We start from the raw sequence: 21,576 nt of genomic DNA, 5'->3' as shown, positions 1-21,576 counted from the left end.
TGCTCGCTCACTGCTTTCATCAGGACCCCCACCACCCAGGCCGTGCTCTCTCACTGTTGTCATCAGGACCCCCACCACCCAGGCCGTGCTCTCTCACTGCTGTCATCAGGACCCCCACCACCCAGGCCGTGCTCTCTCACTGCTGTCATCAGGAACCCCCCACCACCCAGGCCGTGCTCTCTCACTGCTGTCATCAGGACCCCCACCACCCAGGCCGTGCTCTCTCACTGCTGTCATCAGGAACCCCCACCACCCAGGCCGTGCTCTCTCACTGCTGTCATCAGGACCCCCACCACCCAGGCCGTGCTCTCTCACTGCTGTCATCAGGACCCCCACCACCCAGGCCGTGCTCTCTCACTGCTCTCATCAGGAACCCCACCACCCAGGCCGTGCTCTCTCACTGCTGTCATCAGGAACCCCACCACCCAGGCCGTGCTCTCTCACTGCTTTCATCAGGACCCACACCACCCAGGCCGTGCTCTCTCACTGCTGCCATCAGGGACCCCCCACCACCCAGGCTGTGCTCTCTCACTGCTGTCATCAGGACCCCCACCACCCAGGCCATGCTCTCTCACTGCTGTCATCAGGACCCCCCACCACCCAGGCCGTGCTCTCTCACTGCTGTCATCAGGACCCCCACCACCCAGGCCATGCTCTCTCACTGCTCTCATCAGGACCCCCACCACCCAGGCCGTGCTCTCTCACTGCTGTCATCAGGACCCACACCACCCAGGCCGTGCTCTCTCACTGCTGTCATCAGGGACCCCCCACCACCCAGGCTGTGCTCTCTCACTGCTGTCATCAGGACCCCCACCACCCAGGCCGTGCTCTCTCACTGCTGTCATCAGGACCCACACCACCCAGGCTGTGCTCTCTCACTGCTGCCATCAGGGACCCCCACCACCCAGGCTGTGCTCTCTCACTGCTGTCATCAGGACCCCCACCACCCAGGCCATGCTCTCTCACTGCTGCCATCAGGGACCCCCCACCACCCAGGCCGTGCTCTCTCACTGCTGTCATCAGGGACCCCCACCACCCAGGCCGTGCTCTCTCACTGCTCTCATCAGGACCCCCACCACCCAGGCCGTGCTCTCTCACTGCTGTCATCAGGACCCCCCACCACCCAGGCCATGCTCTCTCACTGCTCTCATCAGGACCCCCACCACCCAGGCCGTGCTCTCTCACTGCTGTCATCAGGACCCACACCACCCAGGCCGTGCTCTCTCACTGCTGCCATCAGGGACCCCCCACCACCCAGGCTGTGCTCTCTCACTGCTGTCATCAGGACCCCCACCACCCAGGCTGTGCTCTCTCACTGCTGTCATCAGGACCCCCACCACCCAGGCCGTGCTCTCTCACTGCTGTCGTCAGAGACTCCCACCACCCAGGCCGTGCTCTCTCACTGCTGTCATCAGGACCCCCACCACCCAGGCCGTGCTCTCTCACTGCTGTCATCAGGACCCCCACCACCCAGGCCGTGCCCTCTCACTGCTGTCATCAGGACCCCCACCACCCAGGCTGTGCTCTCTCACTGCTGTCATCAGGACCCCCCACCACCCAGGCCGTGCTCGCTCACTGCTGTCATCAGGACCCCCACCACCCAGGCCGTGCTCTCTCACTGCTGTCATCAGGACCCCCACCACCCAGGCCGTGCTCTCTCACTGCTGTCATCAGGACCCCCACCACCCAGGCCGTGCTCGCTCACTGCTGTCATCAGGACCCCCCACCACCCAGGCTGTGCTCTCTCACTGCTGTCATCAGGGACCCCCCACCACCCAGGCCGTGCTCTCTCACTGTTGTCATCAGGACCCCCACCACCCAGGCCGTGCTCTCTCACTGCTGTCATCAGGGACCCCCCACCACCCAGGCTGTGCTCTCTCACTGCTGTCATCAGGGACCCCCACCACCCAGGCCGTGCTCTCTCACTGTTGTCATCAGGACCCCCCACCACCCAGGCCGTGCTCTCTCACTGCTGTCATCAGGGACCCCCCACCACCCAGGCCGTGCTCTCTCACTGCTCTCATCAGGACCCCCACCACCCAGGCCGTGCTCTCTCACTGCTGTCATCAGGACCCCCACCACCCAGGCCGTGCTCTCTCACTGCTGTCATCAGGACCCCCACCACCCAGGCCGTGCTCTCTCACTGCTGTCATCAGGACCCCCACCACCCAGGCCGTGCTCTCTCACTGCTGTCATCAGGGACCCCCCACCACCCAGGCCGTGCTCTCTCCTTGCTGCCACCATCGGGCAGGAGGTACGAGAGCCTCAGGACTCACACAACCACGTTCAGGAACAGTTACTACCCCTCAACCATCCGGCTGTTGAACCAGAGGGGATAACTTTACTCACACCATCGTGAACTGTTCCCACAACCAATGGACTCACTTCCAAGGACTCTTCATCTCGTGTTCTCACTATTTATTACTGATTTATTATTATTATTTCTTTCTTTTTATATTTGCACAGTTGATCACCCTAGTTGGTGTGGTCTTTCATTGATTCTGTGATGGTCATTACTCTGCTTCTGGTGTTTCCCACAACCAATGTTCTCTCTTTCGGGACACTTTATCTTGTCATTTCATACTTGTTATTTACTGATATCTGCACTTGCACAGTTTGTTGCCGATTGGTCCTGCTTACTGTTCTATAGATTTACTGGGTGTGCCCGCAGGATTGCTTGAGTATGCACTCTGATAATAAACCTTGATTTATTGAGAACGTCCATAGAAAAATGAATCTCAGGGTTGTATATTGTACTTTGATAATAAATTTACATTAAACTTTAAAATACATTGTAAAACTGATCACGATTTGTACTACTAAAATTAACCCCCTTACAGTCAGTGTTAGCTTGACACCAACCCAGAGCAGTGGAATCGATTTAGCGATGAACGATAATTTTAATAATCCATTGTAAAAATCAGAAGCCAGGGGTGGGGGAAGAGTGGGGACACAAACCAGGAGAGGGAAGAACTAAACACTAGAGTACAAAAGGTAAACTTCAGGCAGGGAGAGTGAAAGTTTGGAGCAACTGGTTGAGTCCGGCTGGTTGGATGAGACAGAAATACCGAAAACCTACAGAATAATATAGGCCCTTCGGCCCACAAGGTTGTGCCTAACATGTCCCTACCTTAGAAATTACCTAGGCTGGGGGTTCCGGTGATGTCATCATCTAGAATGGCAGCTTGAGTCACTAGCTCCTCCAGAAAAACGCATATTTTGCCCTATTAATCCATTGACTATAAGATCTTTTGAAAATATCTGAATTGATGGGGGGGGGGGGGAAGAATGGAGATTAAAAAGTGTCACTGCAGAGCCTGTGGACAAGAGGGGTGCAGCGAGTGGCTCTCCTACCCGACCGCGTGGTGGCAAGGCCGACAATGGGCCTCGTTCAGGCAAAGCGGCAAATATGATCGAAATTCTGGAGGAGATACGGGAGTTCCAGAAGGATATAAAACGGCAACTAAATGATATCAAGTCAGAGCTCGCCAACGTCAATCAAAAAATAGCGATGGCAGAGACACGAATTGAGAAGGTGGAAGATCCCGTGCAAAACGTGGAATGTGAGTAAGATGAAAACAAATTAAATCAACAAGAAAGTAAACTGCTTGACCAGGAGGGAAGATCATGACGAAAAAATATCAGATTTTTTACAATGTTCCCAAAGGAGCGGAGGGTTTGTCTATGACGGAGTTTGTAGGAAAGTTGCTGCGGGACGCGCTAGAGATTCCCTCGATGATGGAGATTGAGGGGGCGCATCGTGCGCTCACCCTGCGGCCTACTGGAGACAGAGAAGGTAAGCCACGCTCAGTAGTAATTAGATTCCTTCGATACAATACCAAGGCAGAGATTCTACGAAGGACCTGGGGTAAGAAGAGGGTGTTTTTGGACGGTAAATTAATATATTTCAATCAAGATTACCCCCCCCACCCCCGTGGTCCTGCAGAGACGTAAAGAATACTCTGAAGTAAAGTGAATATTAAAGCAAGGTAAGATTAGATTCCAAACTCCGTCACCTGCTAAACTGCGGGTGTGTTATGAAGATGGGATCCAACTATACCAGACAGTGGAAGAGGTGACTACAGACATGAAGGCCAGAGGGTTGCCGTCAGCGTGACCAAAACCAGGGAAAGCCTGGCAGAGCCGTTATCCCACTCTGCTTGAGAAATAGTGAGAGAATCGAGAAAGCAGGGGACGGGAGGAGGGCAAGAGAAGTATATCAGGAAGAGACTGAGTTTTCAGTAGACAGCCCTCCAGGAGAGCCATAAGGTCTGGCTGATTTTAAAAGTGTTGAGAAGTTAAACGGAAGCAAAAATAGACGGTGATATACCTCTCTCAAGAAATACTTCCTATAATCTGGATTTTATATTACTCAATTATTTTTTATTCATTCATTCACCCTTTCCCCCACCTAAATGAGAATATATATCTGGGAGGGATACACAGGGAAATCTTTTCTGTGTAATGGATATAGATTTGTTCACTTACTTTTTTGGGTAATGCAATGGGGGCCCTCAACTTAGGTAGGAGAGGCTATCCCCCACAGCTAGACATTTCCTCTATTTCAACCCAGGGTCATCTACTAGAGACCTCAGCCTTGGAATCACTCCTTCGTTGCCTTTTTTAAAATTATTATTTGTGTTTCTTGGTTCTCAATTGTTCAGGGAATAGATCAATTAAGCTTTATTCGGCTAATTTCAATGATTATTGACAGATAAATACACATGGCTAAGGACAAAGTAAAATTCATTTCTTTTAATATCAACGGGCTGTTAAATCCAATCAAAAGTTGTAGAACTCTATCCAAAATGAAGAACAAGCCCATGTAGTATATTTACAGGAAACTCACTTAAGTGATAATGAGCATGGAAGACTAAAGAGAATGGGCTTCACTAATTTGTTTTTCTCCTCATATAGATTAGGACATAGGAGAGGAGTTGCTATTCTTATCGCAAGCAAGCTAAATTTTGAAAAAGTATTCAAAATGGGAGATAAAGAGGGCGGATATATTCTGGTAAGGGGAATATAGACGGTAATTTAGTTACTCTGTTTAATATATACACACCCCCAGGAAGTGATATTGGTTTCTTTCAGAAAATTACTAATATTATGGTAACGGAAACAGAATGTCTCCTGATATGTGAGGGAGACTTAAATTTACAAATACAGCCAAAGTTAGACTCTTCCAATAGAAAAACTTATCAAACAAAATCCTTACATAAGAAAGTTAATACACTTTTTGAGGATGTTGGTCTAATTGATAGATGGAGGGACCTTTCCCCTGACAGAAGGGATTACACTCATTATTCTGCCCCCCCCCATCCTGTATATACAAGAATAGACTATTTCATAACACTTGGAAAAGACAAAGACAAAATAAACACCTGTGGAATTGGGACAATAGATGTAAGTGAACATGCACCTATATATTTATCTGTTGATTTTGACCTACAACCAAAGAATACTATTTGGAAACTAAATTCAAGTCTACTCAATGATCCGTACTTTAAGGAACAAATTAAAAAAGAAATTTGTCTTTGCTTAGAATTCAATGATAATGGAGAGGTTTCACCTCCCATTCTATAGGATACTCTGAAGGCTGTTTTAAGAGGGAAAATTATAGCGATATCTTGATATAAGAAAAAAATAAGGAATAAAGTGTTAGAGGAATTACAAAATAAGCTGAAGGAACTAAAAAAAAATAAAATTGAATTTGGCACAGGATACATTAGAGAAAATTTTTTAAATTAGGAATAAAAAATAGTTTAGCTACGCAAGAAATCAGGAAAATTTTAATGTTTCTGAAACAGAGACATTATAAAGAGGATCAAAGTCTATGAAAATACTGGCGTGTAAACTGAAAAAAAGATAGCTGAAAATACAATTCATAGAATTAGAAATCCAAGAACAAAAATGATTAAAAAAAATAAGCTAAGTGAAATTCAAGAAGTTTTTGAAGTGTTTTTCAGAACTCTGTATTCCAAAGTTCCAGGGGGAAGCATAACCCAAATTGGCACCTTCCTGAATTCTCTAGAGTTACCCACTTTAAGCGAAGAACAAAATAGAATGATGGAAGTTGAACTAAAAACTAAAAGTAGACTTAAATTAAACAAGTCACAAGCAATGAAGAAAAAACCTTATAAAATTCTCCGGAGAATCTGTCGGGTCCTGGAGATTTCCCAGGATGCAATGAATGTATAACCTCAGTGATTTCCTCCTGAGAAATAGGTTGATCCAACTGCTTTCAATTATCAACCGAAAGTCCAGGAATATTTAATTGGTCTAAAAAAATTGATCATTGCAGTATTATCTTTAACAGAATCAGAACTATACAATTTAGAATAAAATTCTCTAAAAGTGTCATTTATTTCAAAATGGTCAGTTGTCATATCACCATTGGCTTTGCAAATTTCTTTAATTTGCCATTTAGCTACAGAGGTCTTCAATTGATTAGCCTATAACTTCCCAGTTTTTTTTCTCCATTTATATAGAAATGGCTTCTAACTTTTAAAAGTTGGCTTTCAATTGGATACGTTCTAAAAAGATCATATTCAGTTTTAATTTCAATATGTCTTTCGTATAGTTCAGGGTCTGGTGCCAAAGCATATTTCTGGTTTAATTGTTTTAATTGATTAACTAAATCAGTTCTCTCTTTATTAGCTTAATTCTTAATATATGCAGTATAGGAGATAATTTGTCTGCTAATATATGCCTTAAATCTATCCCAAATGATAAGATTAGAAGTCTCTTCCAAAGCATTTTCTTAAAAAAAGAGTAATTTGATTCTCCAGAAATTTTAGAAAGTCCTTATCAGATAACAAAGTTAAATTAAAATGCCAGTATCTGTTCATATGAGTGAAACCAAAAAGATTTAAAGATAGAAATGTAGGAGAATGGTCGGATTAAGCTATTTCCTTATATTCAATGGATCAAACTAATGGAATCATTCGACGATCAATAAAAAAATAATCAATCCTGACATAAGAATGATGGACATGAGAGAAGAATGAATACTCCCTTTCTGCTGGGTGAAAAAAAAGTCAGACATCAACAATATCACACTTCATTATAAAAGATTGAACAAATAAAGCTGATTTATTAGGCGTGGCTGATGTAAGAGAACGATCTAATACTGGGTCTAGACAACAATTAAAATCTCCTCCCATCACTAAAGAATAAAGACTCAAATCTGGCAGGAACGAAAAGAAACGCTCAAAAAAATCCTGAGTCATCCACATTGGGAGTGTACACATTAGCAAATACAATTAATTTATTATCTAGTTTCCCTGACACTACAACAAATCGCCCATCAGCGTCAGAGACAACTTTATGTTGAACAAAAGAAATTGTATTATCTATAAAAATTGAGACTACTCGAGATTTTGCTCTGAATGAAGAAGGAAATTGTAGACCCCTCCACTGATTAAAAAGGTGTGTGTTGTCACAACTATGCACATGCATTTCTTGTAGAAAAATAATGGGGGCCCTCAACTTTTTAATATAAGCAAAAATCTTATACTGTTTCACAGGATGATTTAACCCTTTCACATTAAAACTAAGTAAATTAATATTTCGATCCATTATAAATTCTAATTAACGGGAGAGTTAAAAGATCTGACCATAAATTATTAGAACCAGAGAATGAACCATAAAATAAGGTATTCAAACAGAAAATTTGGATGGTAGCCCAACCCAGCTTCCAGAGAAAAAAGAAAAAAGAGACCCCACCCCCACCCTCCCAAAACCAAAAAGCCGGCCACAGAACAGTCGGCAGGCTAAACCCTAAAGACAACCCTCCCAAAGAAATCCTGCTGGCAAAACTCCAAACATACAAGGTTATTATGTTCCTACCAAGACAAAACAGAAAAAAAAACTTGGATCAAAAATCCAAAACATAAGAGGATTCATTTTAACAATTTCAAAAAATATTTATATAGAAAACCCTCAAAAAAAGAGAATAAAGTAGTAAAAAAAACACACAAAATATCAAAAAACAAGACATATAAATGGTCAAAATGTAGGTTTATTAAAACCTTATTTGATCCAACATTAAAAAGATAATTGCTCTTGTACAAGATGTTACGTAATTAATCTTCTGTACGTGATCAACCGATCCCAGCCATTTCTGCACACCATTTTTCAGAACGATTCTAAGACGTGTGGGGAAGCAAAGGGAGGGCTTAAACCCTTTATTATAAAGCAGTGACATGACCTCTTTGTACTTCACATGTTCAGCCATAACCTCCGGTGTATAATCTTCCAGGAATCTGATCATCTTCCCGTTGTAACCGATCATTCCAACTCGACAGGTATGACGGATTAAAAGCCCCTTAGCATGAAATTCATGAAAACGAAAATGACCAATCTACGACGCTCTCCCGACTTTGGTTTGGGGGGGGGGGGGGCAGTGGCTGGTGGGCGCGGTCCAACTCAGGCACAGTCGGCAATAAATCAGGGAATAGCTGCTTCAGAAAACTTGCAAAGAACTCCATGGGGTGGGCACCTTCAATTGATCTTTCAAGACCCAGAATATGTAGATTATTCCTTCTGTTTCTGCTTTCCAGGTTGGTAATTTTTCATTACAGAATCATAATTTTTTGCAGAGCTTACCAATGTCTTCTAAGTCCACTTCCAGTATCAACAAAGTTTCTTTATTCCCCTTAATTCGATTTTCATGTTCGATTAGAGTTTGTTGAATAGTGTCTAACTTAACATTAAGATGTTGAAATTCCTCAGAGAATTCTGTTCTTTGCTTTTTAAGAAAATCAATTGATTCCAAAGTGGTTGGAGAATCATCTTCTTTTACTTTTAACCATATAACAATTACAGCACGGAAACAGGCCATCTCGGCCCTTCTAGTCCGTGCCAAACGCTTACTCTCACCTAGTCCCACTGACCCGCACTCAGCCTATAACCCTCCATTCCTTTCCTGTCCATATACCTATCCAGTTTTACTTTAAATGACAATACCAAACCTGCCTCTACCGCTTCTATTGGAAGCTTGTTCCACACAGCTACCACTCTCTGAGTAAAGAAATTCCCCCTCGTGTTACCCTTAACGCTCAACTTATGTCCTCTTGTTTGAATCTCCCCTACTCTCAATGGAAAAAGCCTATCCATGTCAACTCTATCTATGCCCCTCATAATTTTAAATATATCTATCAAGTCCCCCCTCAACCTTCTATGCTCCAAAGAATAAAGACCTAACTTGTTCAATCTTTCCCTGTAACTTAGGTGCTAAACCCAGGTAACATCCTAGTAAATCTTCTCTGTACTCTCTCTATTTTGTTGACATCTTTCCTATAATTCGGTGACCAGAACTGTACACAATACTCCAAATTCGGCCTTACCAATGCTGTGTACAATTTTAACATTACATCCAAACTCCTATATTTAATGCTCTGATTTATAAAGGCCAACATACCAAAAGCTTTCTTCACCACCCTATCCACATGAGATCCCACCTTCAGCGAACTATACAATTATTCCTAGATCACTCTGTTCTACTGCATTCTTCAAAGCCCTACCATTTACCATGTATGTCCTATTTTGATTATTCCTACCAAAATGTAGCACCTCACACTTATCAGCATTAAACTCCATCTGCCATCTTTCAGCCCACTCTTCTAACTGGCCTAAATCTCTCTGCAAACTTTGAAAACCAACTTCATTATCCACAACGCCACCTACCTTAGTATCATCTGCATATTTACTAATCCAATGTACCACCCCATCATCCAGATCATTAATGTATATGATTGGACCCAGTACAGATCCCTGAGGCACACCACTAGTCACCGGCCTCCAACCTGACGAACAGTTATCCACCACTACACTCTGGCATCTCCCATCCAGCCACTGTTGAATACATTTTACTACTTCAATATTAATACCTAACGATTGAACCTTGCTAACTAACATTCTATGTGGAACCTTGTCAAAGGCCTTACTGAAGTCCTTATAGACAACATCCACTGCTTTACCCTCAACTTTCCTCGTAACCTCTTCAAAAAATTCAATAAGATTTGTTAAACGTGACCTTCCACACACAAATCCAAGTTGACTGTTCCTAATCAGACTCTGTCTATCCAGATAATTATATATACCATCTCTAAGAATACTTTCCATTAATTTACCCACCACTGACGTCAAACTGACAGGCCTATAATTGCTAGGTTTACTCTTAGAACCCTTTTTAAACAATGGAGCCACATGAGCAATACGCCAATCCTCCGGCACCATCCCCGTTTCTAATAACATATGAAATATTTCTGTCAGAGCCCCTGCTATTTCTACACTAACCTCGCTCAAGGTCCTAGGTCAGGACCCGGAGATTTATCCACTTTTATATTCCTTAAAAGCGCCAGTACTTCCTCCTCTTTAATCGTCCTAGTTTCCATAACTTCCCTACTTGTTTCCCTTACCTTACACAATTCAATATCCTTTTCCTTAGTGAATACTGAAGAAAAGAAATTGTTCAAAATCTCCCCCACATCTCTTTTGTCTCCACACATAGCTGTCCACTCTGATTCTCTAAGGGACCAATTTTATCCCTCACTATCCTTTTGCTATTAATATAACTGTAGAAACCCTTTGGATTTATTTTCACCTTACTTGCCAAAGCAACCTTGTATCTTCTTTTAGCTTTTCTAATTTCTTTCTTAAGATTCTTCTTACATTCTTTATATTCCTCGAGCACCTCATTTACTCCATGCTGCCTATATTTATTGCAGATCGCTCTCTTTTTCCAAATCAAGTTTCCAATATCCCTTGAAAACCCTGGCTCTCTCAAACTTTTAACCTTTCCTTTCAACCTAACAGGAACATAAAGATTCTGTACCCTCAAAATTTCACCTTTAAATGACCTCCATTTCTCTATTAGATCCTTCCCATAAAACAAATTGTCCCAATCCACTCCTTCTAAATCCTTTCCAATCTCCTCAAAGTTAGCCTTTCTCCAATCAAAAATCTCAACCCTGGGTCCAGTCCTATCCTTCTCCATAATTATATTTAATCTAATGGCAATGTGATCACTGGACCCGAAGTGCTCCCCAACACATACCTCCGTCACCTGACCTATCTCATTCCCTAACAGGAGATCCAACACTGCCCCTTCTCTAGTTTGTACCTCTATGTATTGCTGCAAAAAACTATCCTGCACACATTAGTCTACTTTTTCAGAGGCTTTGGTCTTTCTCAAAGACATGTAAAGCAATATTTATAATAAGGTTTCAAAAAACTGGTAGGAAACAAAGAGATAGATAAGGTAGGAGCAAGTTCAAAAAGGTGTTATTGCATTGGCTGCCAGCAGGGATCTCCAAAGTTTTGTTTTAAACAATATTTCTCATGTCACTTCTAAACTGGTGCATATTTGGACGCCAGACCCTCGATCTCAGCAGATCCTACATCCCCTCTCCCCAGCATCTACCACACTGCCCCTGAAAACCAAGGCCAATGACAGTGAGACCCCTTTGCCACTGCTTGGCCCAATGCAAGAGAATCTCTGCACTTATTTTGTGTGTGTGGCTTACTTACTGAACGTCAGAACCATTTCTAATAACAGAAGGGTAAAGGTAGGTTACTGGCTCCTTAAAACCAGTCACTTCAGGCAGATGGGGCTTGTTTGATGCAGTTGGCAGCTCATCTAGGAGAGGGAAAACTCTTACCTCAAACTTCCGCTGCCTTTCAGCTAAACCCATTCATCGGACGGATAAACCCAGCGGAAACTCCCGGTTTGCATATCATGTACATCCATGGTTGACCCCAGCCCCGGGATTGATGGACTGATGAACCTGTCAGTGCTCCTGAAGCTGCAGCACCCTTTCTCGCCGACTGGTCATCTTAGTGAAGAATAATGCTGGGTACTGACATTGCAGTTATAACCACGGGAAAAGCATCAGCCAGCGGCACCCGAGAGCAAAAACCCACTGCACACCTCTCATTCTGCCAGTCGTGAAGCCGCTTCCACTGTTTGCATGTCCCCATTGAACAGACTGAAGATCAAGATCGCTCATGATTTCTTTCCAAATACCTCAGAGCTGTGGGAAAGGCTGGCCCTTGCACTGAGAGAGAAGGTGACAGAACAAGTGCAGAGGGTGGAAAGTTTGTACGGTGGCCCACTTGCTCGAGTTTATGGTGGGCTTCCGTGTACATCAAGTTCCCGATCACCCCCTGAATGACAGTCCAGTTTTAGTAGTGTGACAGCTATCGTCTCAACTTAAACTCCCCAGCTATGTGGGGAAAATTCATTTTATTAATGAGAATTCTAATCCTTACCAATATTTATTTATATAGAAATAACAGTGCAAACAGCTCTTCAAGCTGTTTGTCGCCAACAATCCACCTGATCTGCCTCAGGATGGCAAAAGCCTCTTATCGGAAATCTGCAGAGGGTCCCTGAAGTTGATGCTGCTTTGCCTCACGTTTATGGTCTCCGCGTCTGTCTCCCGAGTAAATAGATGCAAGACAAAATTTAAGGTCTCCCCCGTCTCATTCAGTGCCACACATGGATTACCCTTCTGATCTTCCAGATCAATTTTGTCCCTTAACAGTCCTTTTGCTCTTAATACATCTGTAGAACCCCTTCGGATTCTCCTTCACCTTGTCTGATCGGGCAACCTGGTGCCTCCTTCCTGATTTCTCTCTGAAGTGTTCTCTTGCAGTGAGCACCACATTTGTTCTTACCTGGTCTGCACCTCCTCTTTTTCTTTTAACCAGGGCCTCAATATCTCCTGAAAACCAAGGTTGTCTACACCTGTTACCCTCGCCTTTTATTCCGGCAGGTACATATAAAATTTGTACTCTCAAAATTACACTTTTGAAGGCTTCCCACTTAACAAGTACAGCTTTGCTAGAAAACAGCAAGTTGCAATCCTCATTTGCCAGATCCTTTCTGAGATTAAGAGCAAGGAAACTTTCCTGAACACACCTGACAACCTCTTATCCAATGTACTGTAGGGGAGTTCCAGTCAGTACGTGGACAGTTATAATCACCTCCTTTAGCAATATTATGTTTCTTGCAACAGTCTGCAATCTTTCTGCAAAATCCCTCAGACTGTTGGGTGCTCTGTAATATAGCCTCATTAACACGATCATACCAGAAGATATAGGAGCAGAATTAGGCCATTCGGCCCATCAAGTCTGGTCCACCATTTCATCATGGCTGATCCAATTTTCCTCTCAGCCCCAATCTCTGCCTTCTCCCCACATCCCTTCACGACCTGACCCATCCAGAATCTATCAACCTCTGCCTTAAATATGCATAAAGAGGTGTCTTACCAACATCTGTCTCTCCACTAACTATTCTGAACTCTGGTTCTTGTCCCCATGCAACTCTAGTTTAAACCCCACCGTGCAGCCCGAGCAAACATTAGTCCCCTTCCAGTTCAGGTGCAAGGCACCTCACCTGTACAGGCTTCGGTCCCGAGTACATCAGAAAATTGTTTTATAATCCTGCTTCAGCTCCCAGGTCTTCTTCCATCACTCAAATTTAAACAATCTTCCTCGAAGGATAATTGACAGGACAGATTTTTTGGAACTACGCTCCGAAACCTAAAACTACAAGTGATGCAGACTCAAAAACTATTTAACTTGGCTTTGAACGAACACTTTTTCTTTTATTTCATGTTTGCACTATATTGCCTGTGATCAGTATTACTTCACACCACACTGCTGATGGGTCACTCCGTACAGGAGCTGTCTAGTGGAGCAGCACTGGAACTGGGTGCTATTAACAACTGTCTCTTCATTACGGTTGATGGTAGTGGTTTGGTCAGAGACGCAGATCAGTCTGGTTCCACACTGCAAGCACACCGAGGCCTCCAGGGGTCCGCCAGCTCTACCTTGTGCTTTTCACACATTCACCGCTCCGCTCTACGACTGTTCCTCCTTCATGTCTATATCCAGCAGCTCCACTTTCTGCTCCGCCCCTCTCTCCCTCACCTCCACCGCCTGCCTGGTCCTTTGAAGAATGGGTTCAACTGGAAATGCCAAAGGACAAAAATATGGTCAAATCATTTGAACAGGAGTGGCTCAGCATGCAGAGGGGGTGGTGGTGAATCAGAATTATCACTGACAAATGCTGTTAAATTTGTTATCTCGCGGCAGCAAGGCAAAAAACTTACAATAAATTATAAGGAACATATATAAAAACCGCAAAAAGAGAGCAAAAATGGTGAGACAGTATTCATGGGTTCATTGTCCGCTCAGAAATCTGATAGCAGAGGGGAAGAAGCTGCTCCTGAATCGTTGAGTGTGTGTCTGCAGGCTCCTGCAGCCCTCCCTGATGGCAGAGGGGAAGAAGCTGTTCCTGAATCGTTGAGTGTGTGTCTGCAGGCTCCTGCAGCCCTCCCTGACGGTAGCAATGAGAAGAGGACGTGCCCCGAGTGATGCCGCCTTTTTGAGGCCTCGTCTATTGGAGTCCTCGATGTTGGGAAGGTGAGTGCCCATGATGGAGCTGGCTGAGCTTACAACTCACTATTTTGTTCTCTTTCTGAAGTACGTATTGTTGTAACTTATAGCCATTTTTATACACAGCACTGTACTGCTGCCACAAAACAACAAGCTATACGTCAGTGATAATAAACCTGATTCAGATTCTTTCATGGCATCCTGGCAAGAAACCAAACTAACACGTCACCGCCAGGTTGAGAATACCACCCGCGTCTCTTTCTCCTGGGACCCCGACCCAGACGAGTGCTCCCAGCAGCTTATGCAAGCAGAAATATTCCCTGAGGGGAAAGCGGGGAGAGATTGTCTCACGTACCATCCATAGCGGAGCGCTCCCTCTGACTGTGCTGGATCTGTTTCTGCAGTTTCCTCCTCTTCTTCCCAGACAGGGTGATATTTGCTCTTTTATTGGAACTGCAAACGAGAACCATCAAACACGTGTAGTACCGCACTGCTTAACCCAACCCCTCAAAGAGCAATACCCGAGACTTACTCAGGCCACTGAGGACTGTGGCACAACAAAGGAATCTGGGAATACAAATCCATGACTCACTGATTCACGGGGAGATAGAGTTGTAAAGAAAGATTTTAGCACAGAAATCAAAGTGCTATGTACAGGAGTTGGAACGTTATGTTAAAATTGTATAAGACGCTGGTGAGGCCTAATTTGGAGTCTTGTGTGCAGTTTTCATCACCTACCTACAAGAAAGATATTAATAAGATTGAAAGAGCAGAGAGAAAACGTTCACAGTCCTGCTGGGACCTGAGAACCTGAGTTACAGGGAGAATTTGGTATCGATAGCGTAAATGCAAGCAGGGTTTCCCTGCGGAGGTTGGGTGAAATGACAACTAGAGGTCATGGGTGAAAGGTGAAACTTTCAAGAGGAAACTTCTTCATTCAGAATGTGGTGAGAACATGGAACAAGCTGCCAGCGGAAGTGGTAGTGCAGGTTTCATTGTAACATTTCAGGGAAGTCTGGACAAGTACATGGATGGGAGGGATATGGAGGGCTGTGGTCCTGCAGGCAGAGAAACATTGGCTAGATGGGCTGAAGGGCCTGATTCTGCACTGACTCAAAGAGCAGTGATTTGCTATTCAGGCAAAGTCTCCTTTGACCAGAACAGGAGAAGAAACCGACAGACGGCTGTGGAATTCCAGAGGGATAGTAAGTTGTAGGAAAGGCCGTCCGCTCTGAGGTATTAAACTTGAGGCCAGAATTGGAAGAGTGCAGACTCTGGTTTGGGGATTGAATCAGGAGAGCAGGAGAGGGGATTTCAGATCAACCCAATGCCCCCGGTACTTCAAGTCTCTCAGTGCACAAACGTTTCCCACTTCCCAATCCAGGATAAACTCGGACCAAGCACCCATGGCCCCTGGGAAAGGGATGCAGAGAAAGCACTTTCTGACTGAGGTGACACACACAAAATGCAGCAGGAACTCAATAGGAAACGAATGAACAGCAGACGTTTCAGGCTGAGACCCTTCAGGCTGAGGTGAGGCCACATCGTCCTGTGACAGCAGAAAGTGGGAGCTTAACCAATCGACATGAGACCGGTGCCGCGGCTGCTCTCTCACCATCGCTTCTTCAGGTGATGGATGGTGATCAGACCCTCGTCAATCACAGCGCCAACTATAGCCTTCCTCTTCGCTTTTCTGGCAACCCGTCGCCTCTTGAAAAGCTTCCTCTGTAACTCCTGCAGAGGCCACAGGAGGAAAATAATTAAACACAAGAGGTTCCAGAGATGCTGGAAATCCAGAGCAACTCACACAAAATGCAGGAGGAACTCAATCGCTCAGACAGCGCCTATGGAAAAAAAAGTAATCAGTCACGATTAGAAAGGAAGGGGGAGAAAGCCAGCGCATAAGGTTGGGGAAGGGGAAAGAGCCGAATCGGGCAGGAGGTAGGCGAGGGAATATGAGGAGTTGCTCCCCCAACCTGAGAGTGGCCTCTTTGTGCCCGTAGAGGAGGCCACGGACAGACATGCCGGGATGAGAACGGGAAAGGGAAGCTGCATTGAAATGATTGCCCACTGGGAATCCAGGGGATGCAGTGGAGGCAAGCAGACTCCATCATCAGGGCCCTCGCCTCCCCTCCGACCACCCTCACCCCCTCCACTCCACTCCTCTCATCTCATCTCTCCCTCCCTCGCCTGCCTCCATCCTCATCCCCACTACCACTCACCGTGCGCGGACGATTGATTTTACCCCCCGGCGCCATGCTTGCTCCACACTCTCACCGGATATGTCGTTGCCGTTCACCCTGTCAATTATCGCCAACCAGCCATTGGCGAGCCGGGGGCGGGTCCAATGTCGTCGTCGTCGTTTTCCCTGTCAATTATCGCCAACCAGCCATTGTCGAGTCGGGGGCGGGTCCAATGTCGTCGTCGTCGTTTTCCCTGTCAATTATCGCCAACCAGCCATTGGCGAGCCGGGGGCGGGTCCAATGTCGTCATCGTTTTCCCTGTCAATTATCGCCAACCAGCCATTGGCGAGCCGGGGGCGGGTCCACTTAGACACCGGAGACAATCCGATTCTGCAACTCCGGAGCGACTCGCAGTGTCTCTGCAGCGGAATAAACTGTCGCTGTTTCGGGCGGAGACCTCTGAGTTCCTCCTGCTGCGGTTCAGATTCAAAATCACGATTAATGTCCTGAAATATGCTACTTGCGGCAGCAGTACATTGCGATGTATCTTTACAACTATAAATTACAATGAGTAGTATTATATAAATTATTTAAGTAATGCAAAAAGGGGGCAAGATAAAAATACTGAAGTAGTGCTCATTTTCCTTTCAAAAATCTGATGGCAGAGGGGAAGAAGCTGTTTCTGAAATGTTGAGTGTGTGTCTTCGGGCTCCTGTCCCTCCTCCCTGACGGAGACAATGAGAAGAATTGATTTTCAGTTCAGTTCAGTTTCAGTTTATTGTCATTTAGAAACCACAAATGCAATGCAGTTAAAAAATGAGACAACGTTCCTCCAGAATGATATCACAAAAGCACACGACAAAACAGACTACACCAGAAAATCCACATAACATCTGGTAATCCCCAAGTCCAGAGTCCGGAGAGGCTGCTGCGTATTAATATCGCACTACCATCTTAGCGCGTTCCCTGGAAAGGAGCTCCAGATCCACCAGACAAAACAACACTACCCAGACACACCAAGTCAGGAGACCAACTCTACCACCCAACAAACCAAAAACTAAAGCTACAAGACCTACACAAAACCACATAGTTACAACAATGCTAGTTTTTCAATAGCATAATTGATTAAAAAAAACAGATCATGGACACAGTAAAAGTCGTCCAAAGATGTTAAAAGACTATAAGTTTGAAAGAAACCACCACACAGTTTCCACAAGTCCTCAGGGTCCCGATAGGCTCGTTATCCCACGCAGGCAGCAGAGGGGAATACCCCCGCTATGGACTTCCACAGCTCAGCCCCACAGACACAGCACACAGTGAAAGCACCCCGACCACAGCGGACACCAAGTCCGTCGAACCTCCGAGCCTCCGACCATCCCCTCCGGCACAGCTTCTCCAAGCACCATCCTCTGCCGAGCGTATTAAGACACCCCGGCCAACGGCCACCGGCAACACGACCCCAAGGACTGAGGGCCTGTTCTTCTCAGCAGAGACCTGGATCTCTTTCACCTCAGACGATTGAAGAAGTTTGGTATGGGCCTCCAAATCCTAAGAACTTTCTACAGGGGCACAACTGAGAGCATCCTGACTGGCTGCATCACTGCCTGGTATGGGAACTGTACCTCCCTCAATCGCAGGACTCTGCAGAGAGAGGTGCGGACAGGTGTTGTGCATTTTCACCACACAGCTGGTGTGTACAGAGTGATGTGGACACCGAGGAATTTCACCCTCTCAACCCCACATCCATTGATGTCAATGGGGGTTAGCCCGTCTCCATTCCTCCTGTAATCCACAACCAGCTCCTTCGTTTTTGCAACATCGAGGGAGAGGTTGTTTTCTTGACACCACTGTGTCAGAGAGATGACTTCTTCCCTGTAGGCCACCTTGTTATTATTTGAGATAAGGCCAATCAGTGTAGTGTCGTTGGCAAATTTAATTAGCAGATTGGAGCTGAGGGTGGTGACACAGTCATGGGTACACAGAGAGTAAAGGAGGGGACTCAGTACGCAGCCCTGAGGGGCTCCTGTGTTGAGAGTCTGAGGGACAGAGGTGAGGGAGCTCACTCTTACCACCTGCTGGCGATCTGACAGGAAGTCCAGGATCCAGCTGCACAAGACAGGGTGAAGGCCGAGGTCTCTGAGCAGCTTGTCGAGCCTGGATGGAACTATGGTGTTGAATGCTGAACTGTAGTCCAAGAACAGCATTCTCACACAAGCATCCTTCTTCTCCGGATGTGTGTAGAGCTGTGGCTGTTGCGTCGCCTGTCCATCGGCTGTGTCGGTCGGTGAATTGTAGGGGATCTGGTCTGGGTGGCAGCAAGCTGCAGATGTAGTCCCTGACTAGCCTCTCAAAGTGTTCCTAATGACGGACGCTGCCTTTTTGAGGCCTTGCCCTTTGAAGACGGGGAGCCCAGAGTCCATGATGGAGCTAGCAGAGTTTCCTATATGTTGCTCAGTGCGAATCTCCTGATCTGCCAGAGACACTCCCCCCCGCCTCCCTTCCACCCCTTTTACCATTGTGTTCTCTTCCCTCTCGATCCCCCTTCCTCCTCCTCCATCCTGTGCACTCCTCCTTCTCTCCCTCCCCCTCAGCTCTCCGCATCTTCCTTCTCTATCTTTTAAAGTTGCTTCTCTCCTGTCGATTCCTCCTTCCCTCTCTCCCAGCATGTCCCCCTTCCTTCCTTGTCTCTATCCTGCTCCTTCATAGACTTGCTTCAGGTCCTCTCCTTCAGTCACAGGAAGTACAGTGCTGCTTCCCGAGGGAGCTGTGCCTACCCTACAGGTGCTCTGGGCGGGCACCCGCCTTTCCCTGGCCCTGCAGACAGGAACAGGAACTGGCTGAATGCTCCACCTACCCCGGTTATGGCTGCCCTGCTGAGGAACATTACCCTGAATCCCCACAAATACACAGTGACTGAGCGTTCACACCCCTGGAGTAAAAGCCCCAAAGTTTCACCCCCCATCTAAGTGAAGAAGTGTTCCCCCATTTCCTAAAGGAGCCTGTCAAACATTGCAAGAATTGTTTTTATTGTATTGTGACACCCTTTCATTCTTCGAAACGTCAGACAGTACAATAGCAGAGGTCAGCGTAACACATTGACCGTTGGGTTCAATTTGCACATCTCTGGGCTCTCGGACCAACCTCCCACATCCCAAAGATGTACGGGTCAGGCCCCTGTGCCTGTTGCAATGAGAAGAGGGCTTGCCCTGGGTGATGGGGGTCCTCACCTTTTTGAGGCATCACAATTTGAAGGTGTACTCAGTGCTGGTGCCCATTCTGGAGTTGGCTGAACCTGCCACTTTCTGCATACATCGTTTCATTAAGGTAAGGTAAAACTTTATTTATCCTGAAGGAGATTGTTGCTGCAAGGTTGCTCAGTCAGAGATATGTACTTCAAAATGCAAAATAGAAGCATTGAGGTATGAAAAAAATACCAAAAGTAACAGTGCAATGAAACCATCTCCTTAAATAGCTACGGAGGAGGAGTTTCCGAGGCACAGGGAGAAAGGATCTCCTGTGACGTTCAGTGTGGCCCCTCAGTGGAATCAGTCTGTTACTGAACATGCTCCTCTGTGTGTCCAGTATGTCATGGAGGGGTGAGAGGGATTGTCCATAACACTCTCAGACACAACCCCCAGGGAATCCAGTTCCACCCCCAGAACAGAACCAGCCTTCCTGACGAGCTTATCGACCTTCTTGGCGTCAGCTGCTCTCACCCGGCTGCCCAGCAGACTACAGATTGCTGGCCACCGCCGAGTCACGGAACGCGGTTCCGCAGACGATGAATGACCGGAGCCTCCTCAGGAAGTACAGTCAACTCTGTCCCTTCTTGTACAGAGCCCCTGATTTTTAGTCCCGGTGAGTTCCCAGGTATTTGTAATCCCAGATGACTTCTACATCCATTCCCTTGATGGATGAAGTAGAACGGAGAGCAGGATGAAGTACCCGTGGTCAGCTCCATTATTTTGTAAAGATTAAAATGTGAGCAAGATTAAAATCATCGGGGCGAGAGCAGAAAACTAACAGTGATGTCTGCCTGGCATCCCTACTGTTCTAACTGTGCAAATCTAAAGTAGTAAACAATAAATAAACTGGAGAAAAATCTACCTACAGCTTTTTCACCTTCTCTTGCTCAAGCCTCTCAGCACTGAAGCCTCACATAACATTGCCCATGTTGATTGGCATGTGGTGTGACCTCCGACCCGCCAGGTGGCAGTGCATCAAATGTTGATTGGCATGTGGTGTGACCTCCAACCCACCAGGTGGCAGTGCACCAAATGTTGATTGGCATGTGGTGTGACCTCCAACCCACCAGGTGGCAGTGCATCTGGTTCGTGGCCGGTATCTCTGGATACACCATTCCAGCAGTGGCCGCTCCACTTGTCCCTGCCTTATTTCTATTTGTTTGGTGGCTGATTGGCTGCTGTACGAACACCAGTCTGCTGCAAATCAAGACCTTATGTACTCAGTTGGTAAACCTGAGTGTGCTATATTTTCTCATGCTTCAGATTTCCGACTGGCCTCAGTTCAAACATCACGTCACTTCAACATGCTCTGGGTCCTGGGTTCTGCCTCAACTCGGCCTGGCTCTGAAATTGATCAAACCTCTGGTCTTTCATCACCATGGGCCTGCGTACCTCACTCAGTTCTGCCGCATCAAATCACCTCCAAGTCCAAAGAAAAGTCACAGGCTAGATCTTGCGGTGATTGTTCATCAGGAAAAGTGCGAAGAACAAAGATGTAGTTGTTTTCAAAGTTAATTCCAAAGTTCAAAGTAAATGTAATTATCAAAGTACATATATGTAACCACATACAACCCTGAGATTGATTTTTGTGGGCATACTCGATAAATCTATAGAACAATGACCATAACAGAATCAATGAAAAACTGCACCGACTAGGACGTTCAACCAGAGTGCAGAAGACAACAAACTGTATAAGTACAAATGGATAAAAAGGAATAACAGTCACAGAAAAGTGCAGC

The 21,576-nt window shown here is 45.8% G+C and overlaps 1 protein-coding gene across 1 annotated transcript; it reads right to left on the bottom strand.

Moving 5' to 3' along the window:
- Positions 1–13,590: 13,590 nt before the first annotated feature.
- Positions 13,591–16,763, bottom strand: LOC140719096 (uncharacterized protein C11orf98-like). Its single transcript, XM_073033479.1, has 4 exons — positions 16,632–16,763; positions 16,025–16,143; positions 14,765–14,862; positions 13,591–13,979 (listed from the first exon to the last, which is right to left on the bottom strand). Exons 1-4 carry the CDS (start codon positions 16,665–16,667, stop codon positions 13,873–13,875), a joined length of 360 nt encoding a protein of 119 aa, XP_072889580.1. The 5' UTR covers positions 16,668–16,763; the 3' UTR covers positions 13,591–13,872.
- Positions 16,764–21,576: the final 4,813 nt, after the last annotated feature.

Source organism: Hemitrygon akajei, chromosome 2 (assembly GCF_048418815.1).
Source record: "Hemitrygon akajei chromosome 2, sHemAka1.3, whole genome shotgun sequence".
NCBI lineage: Eukaryota > Metazoa > Chordata > Chondrichthyes > Myliobatiformes > Dasyatidae > Hemitrygon > Hemitrygon akajei.
The sequence above is the reverse complement of the archived record's forward strand: the minus strand, read 5'-3'. Positions and strand labels throughout refer to the sequence as shown.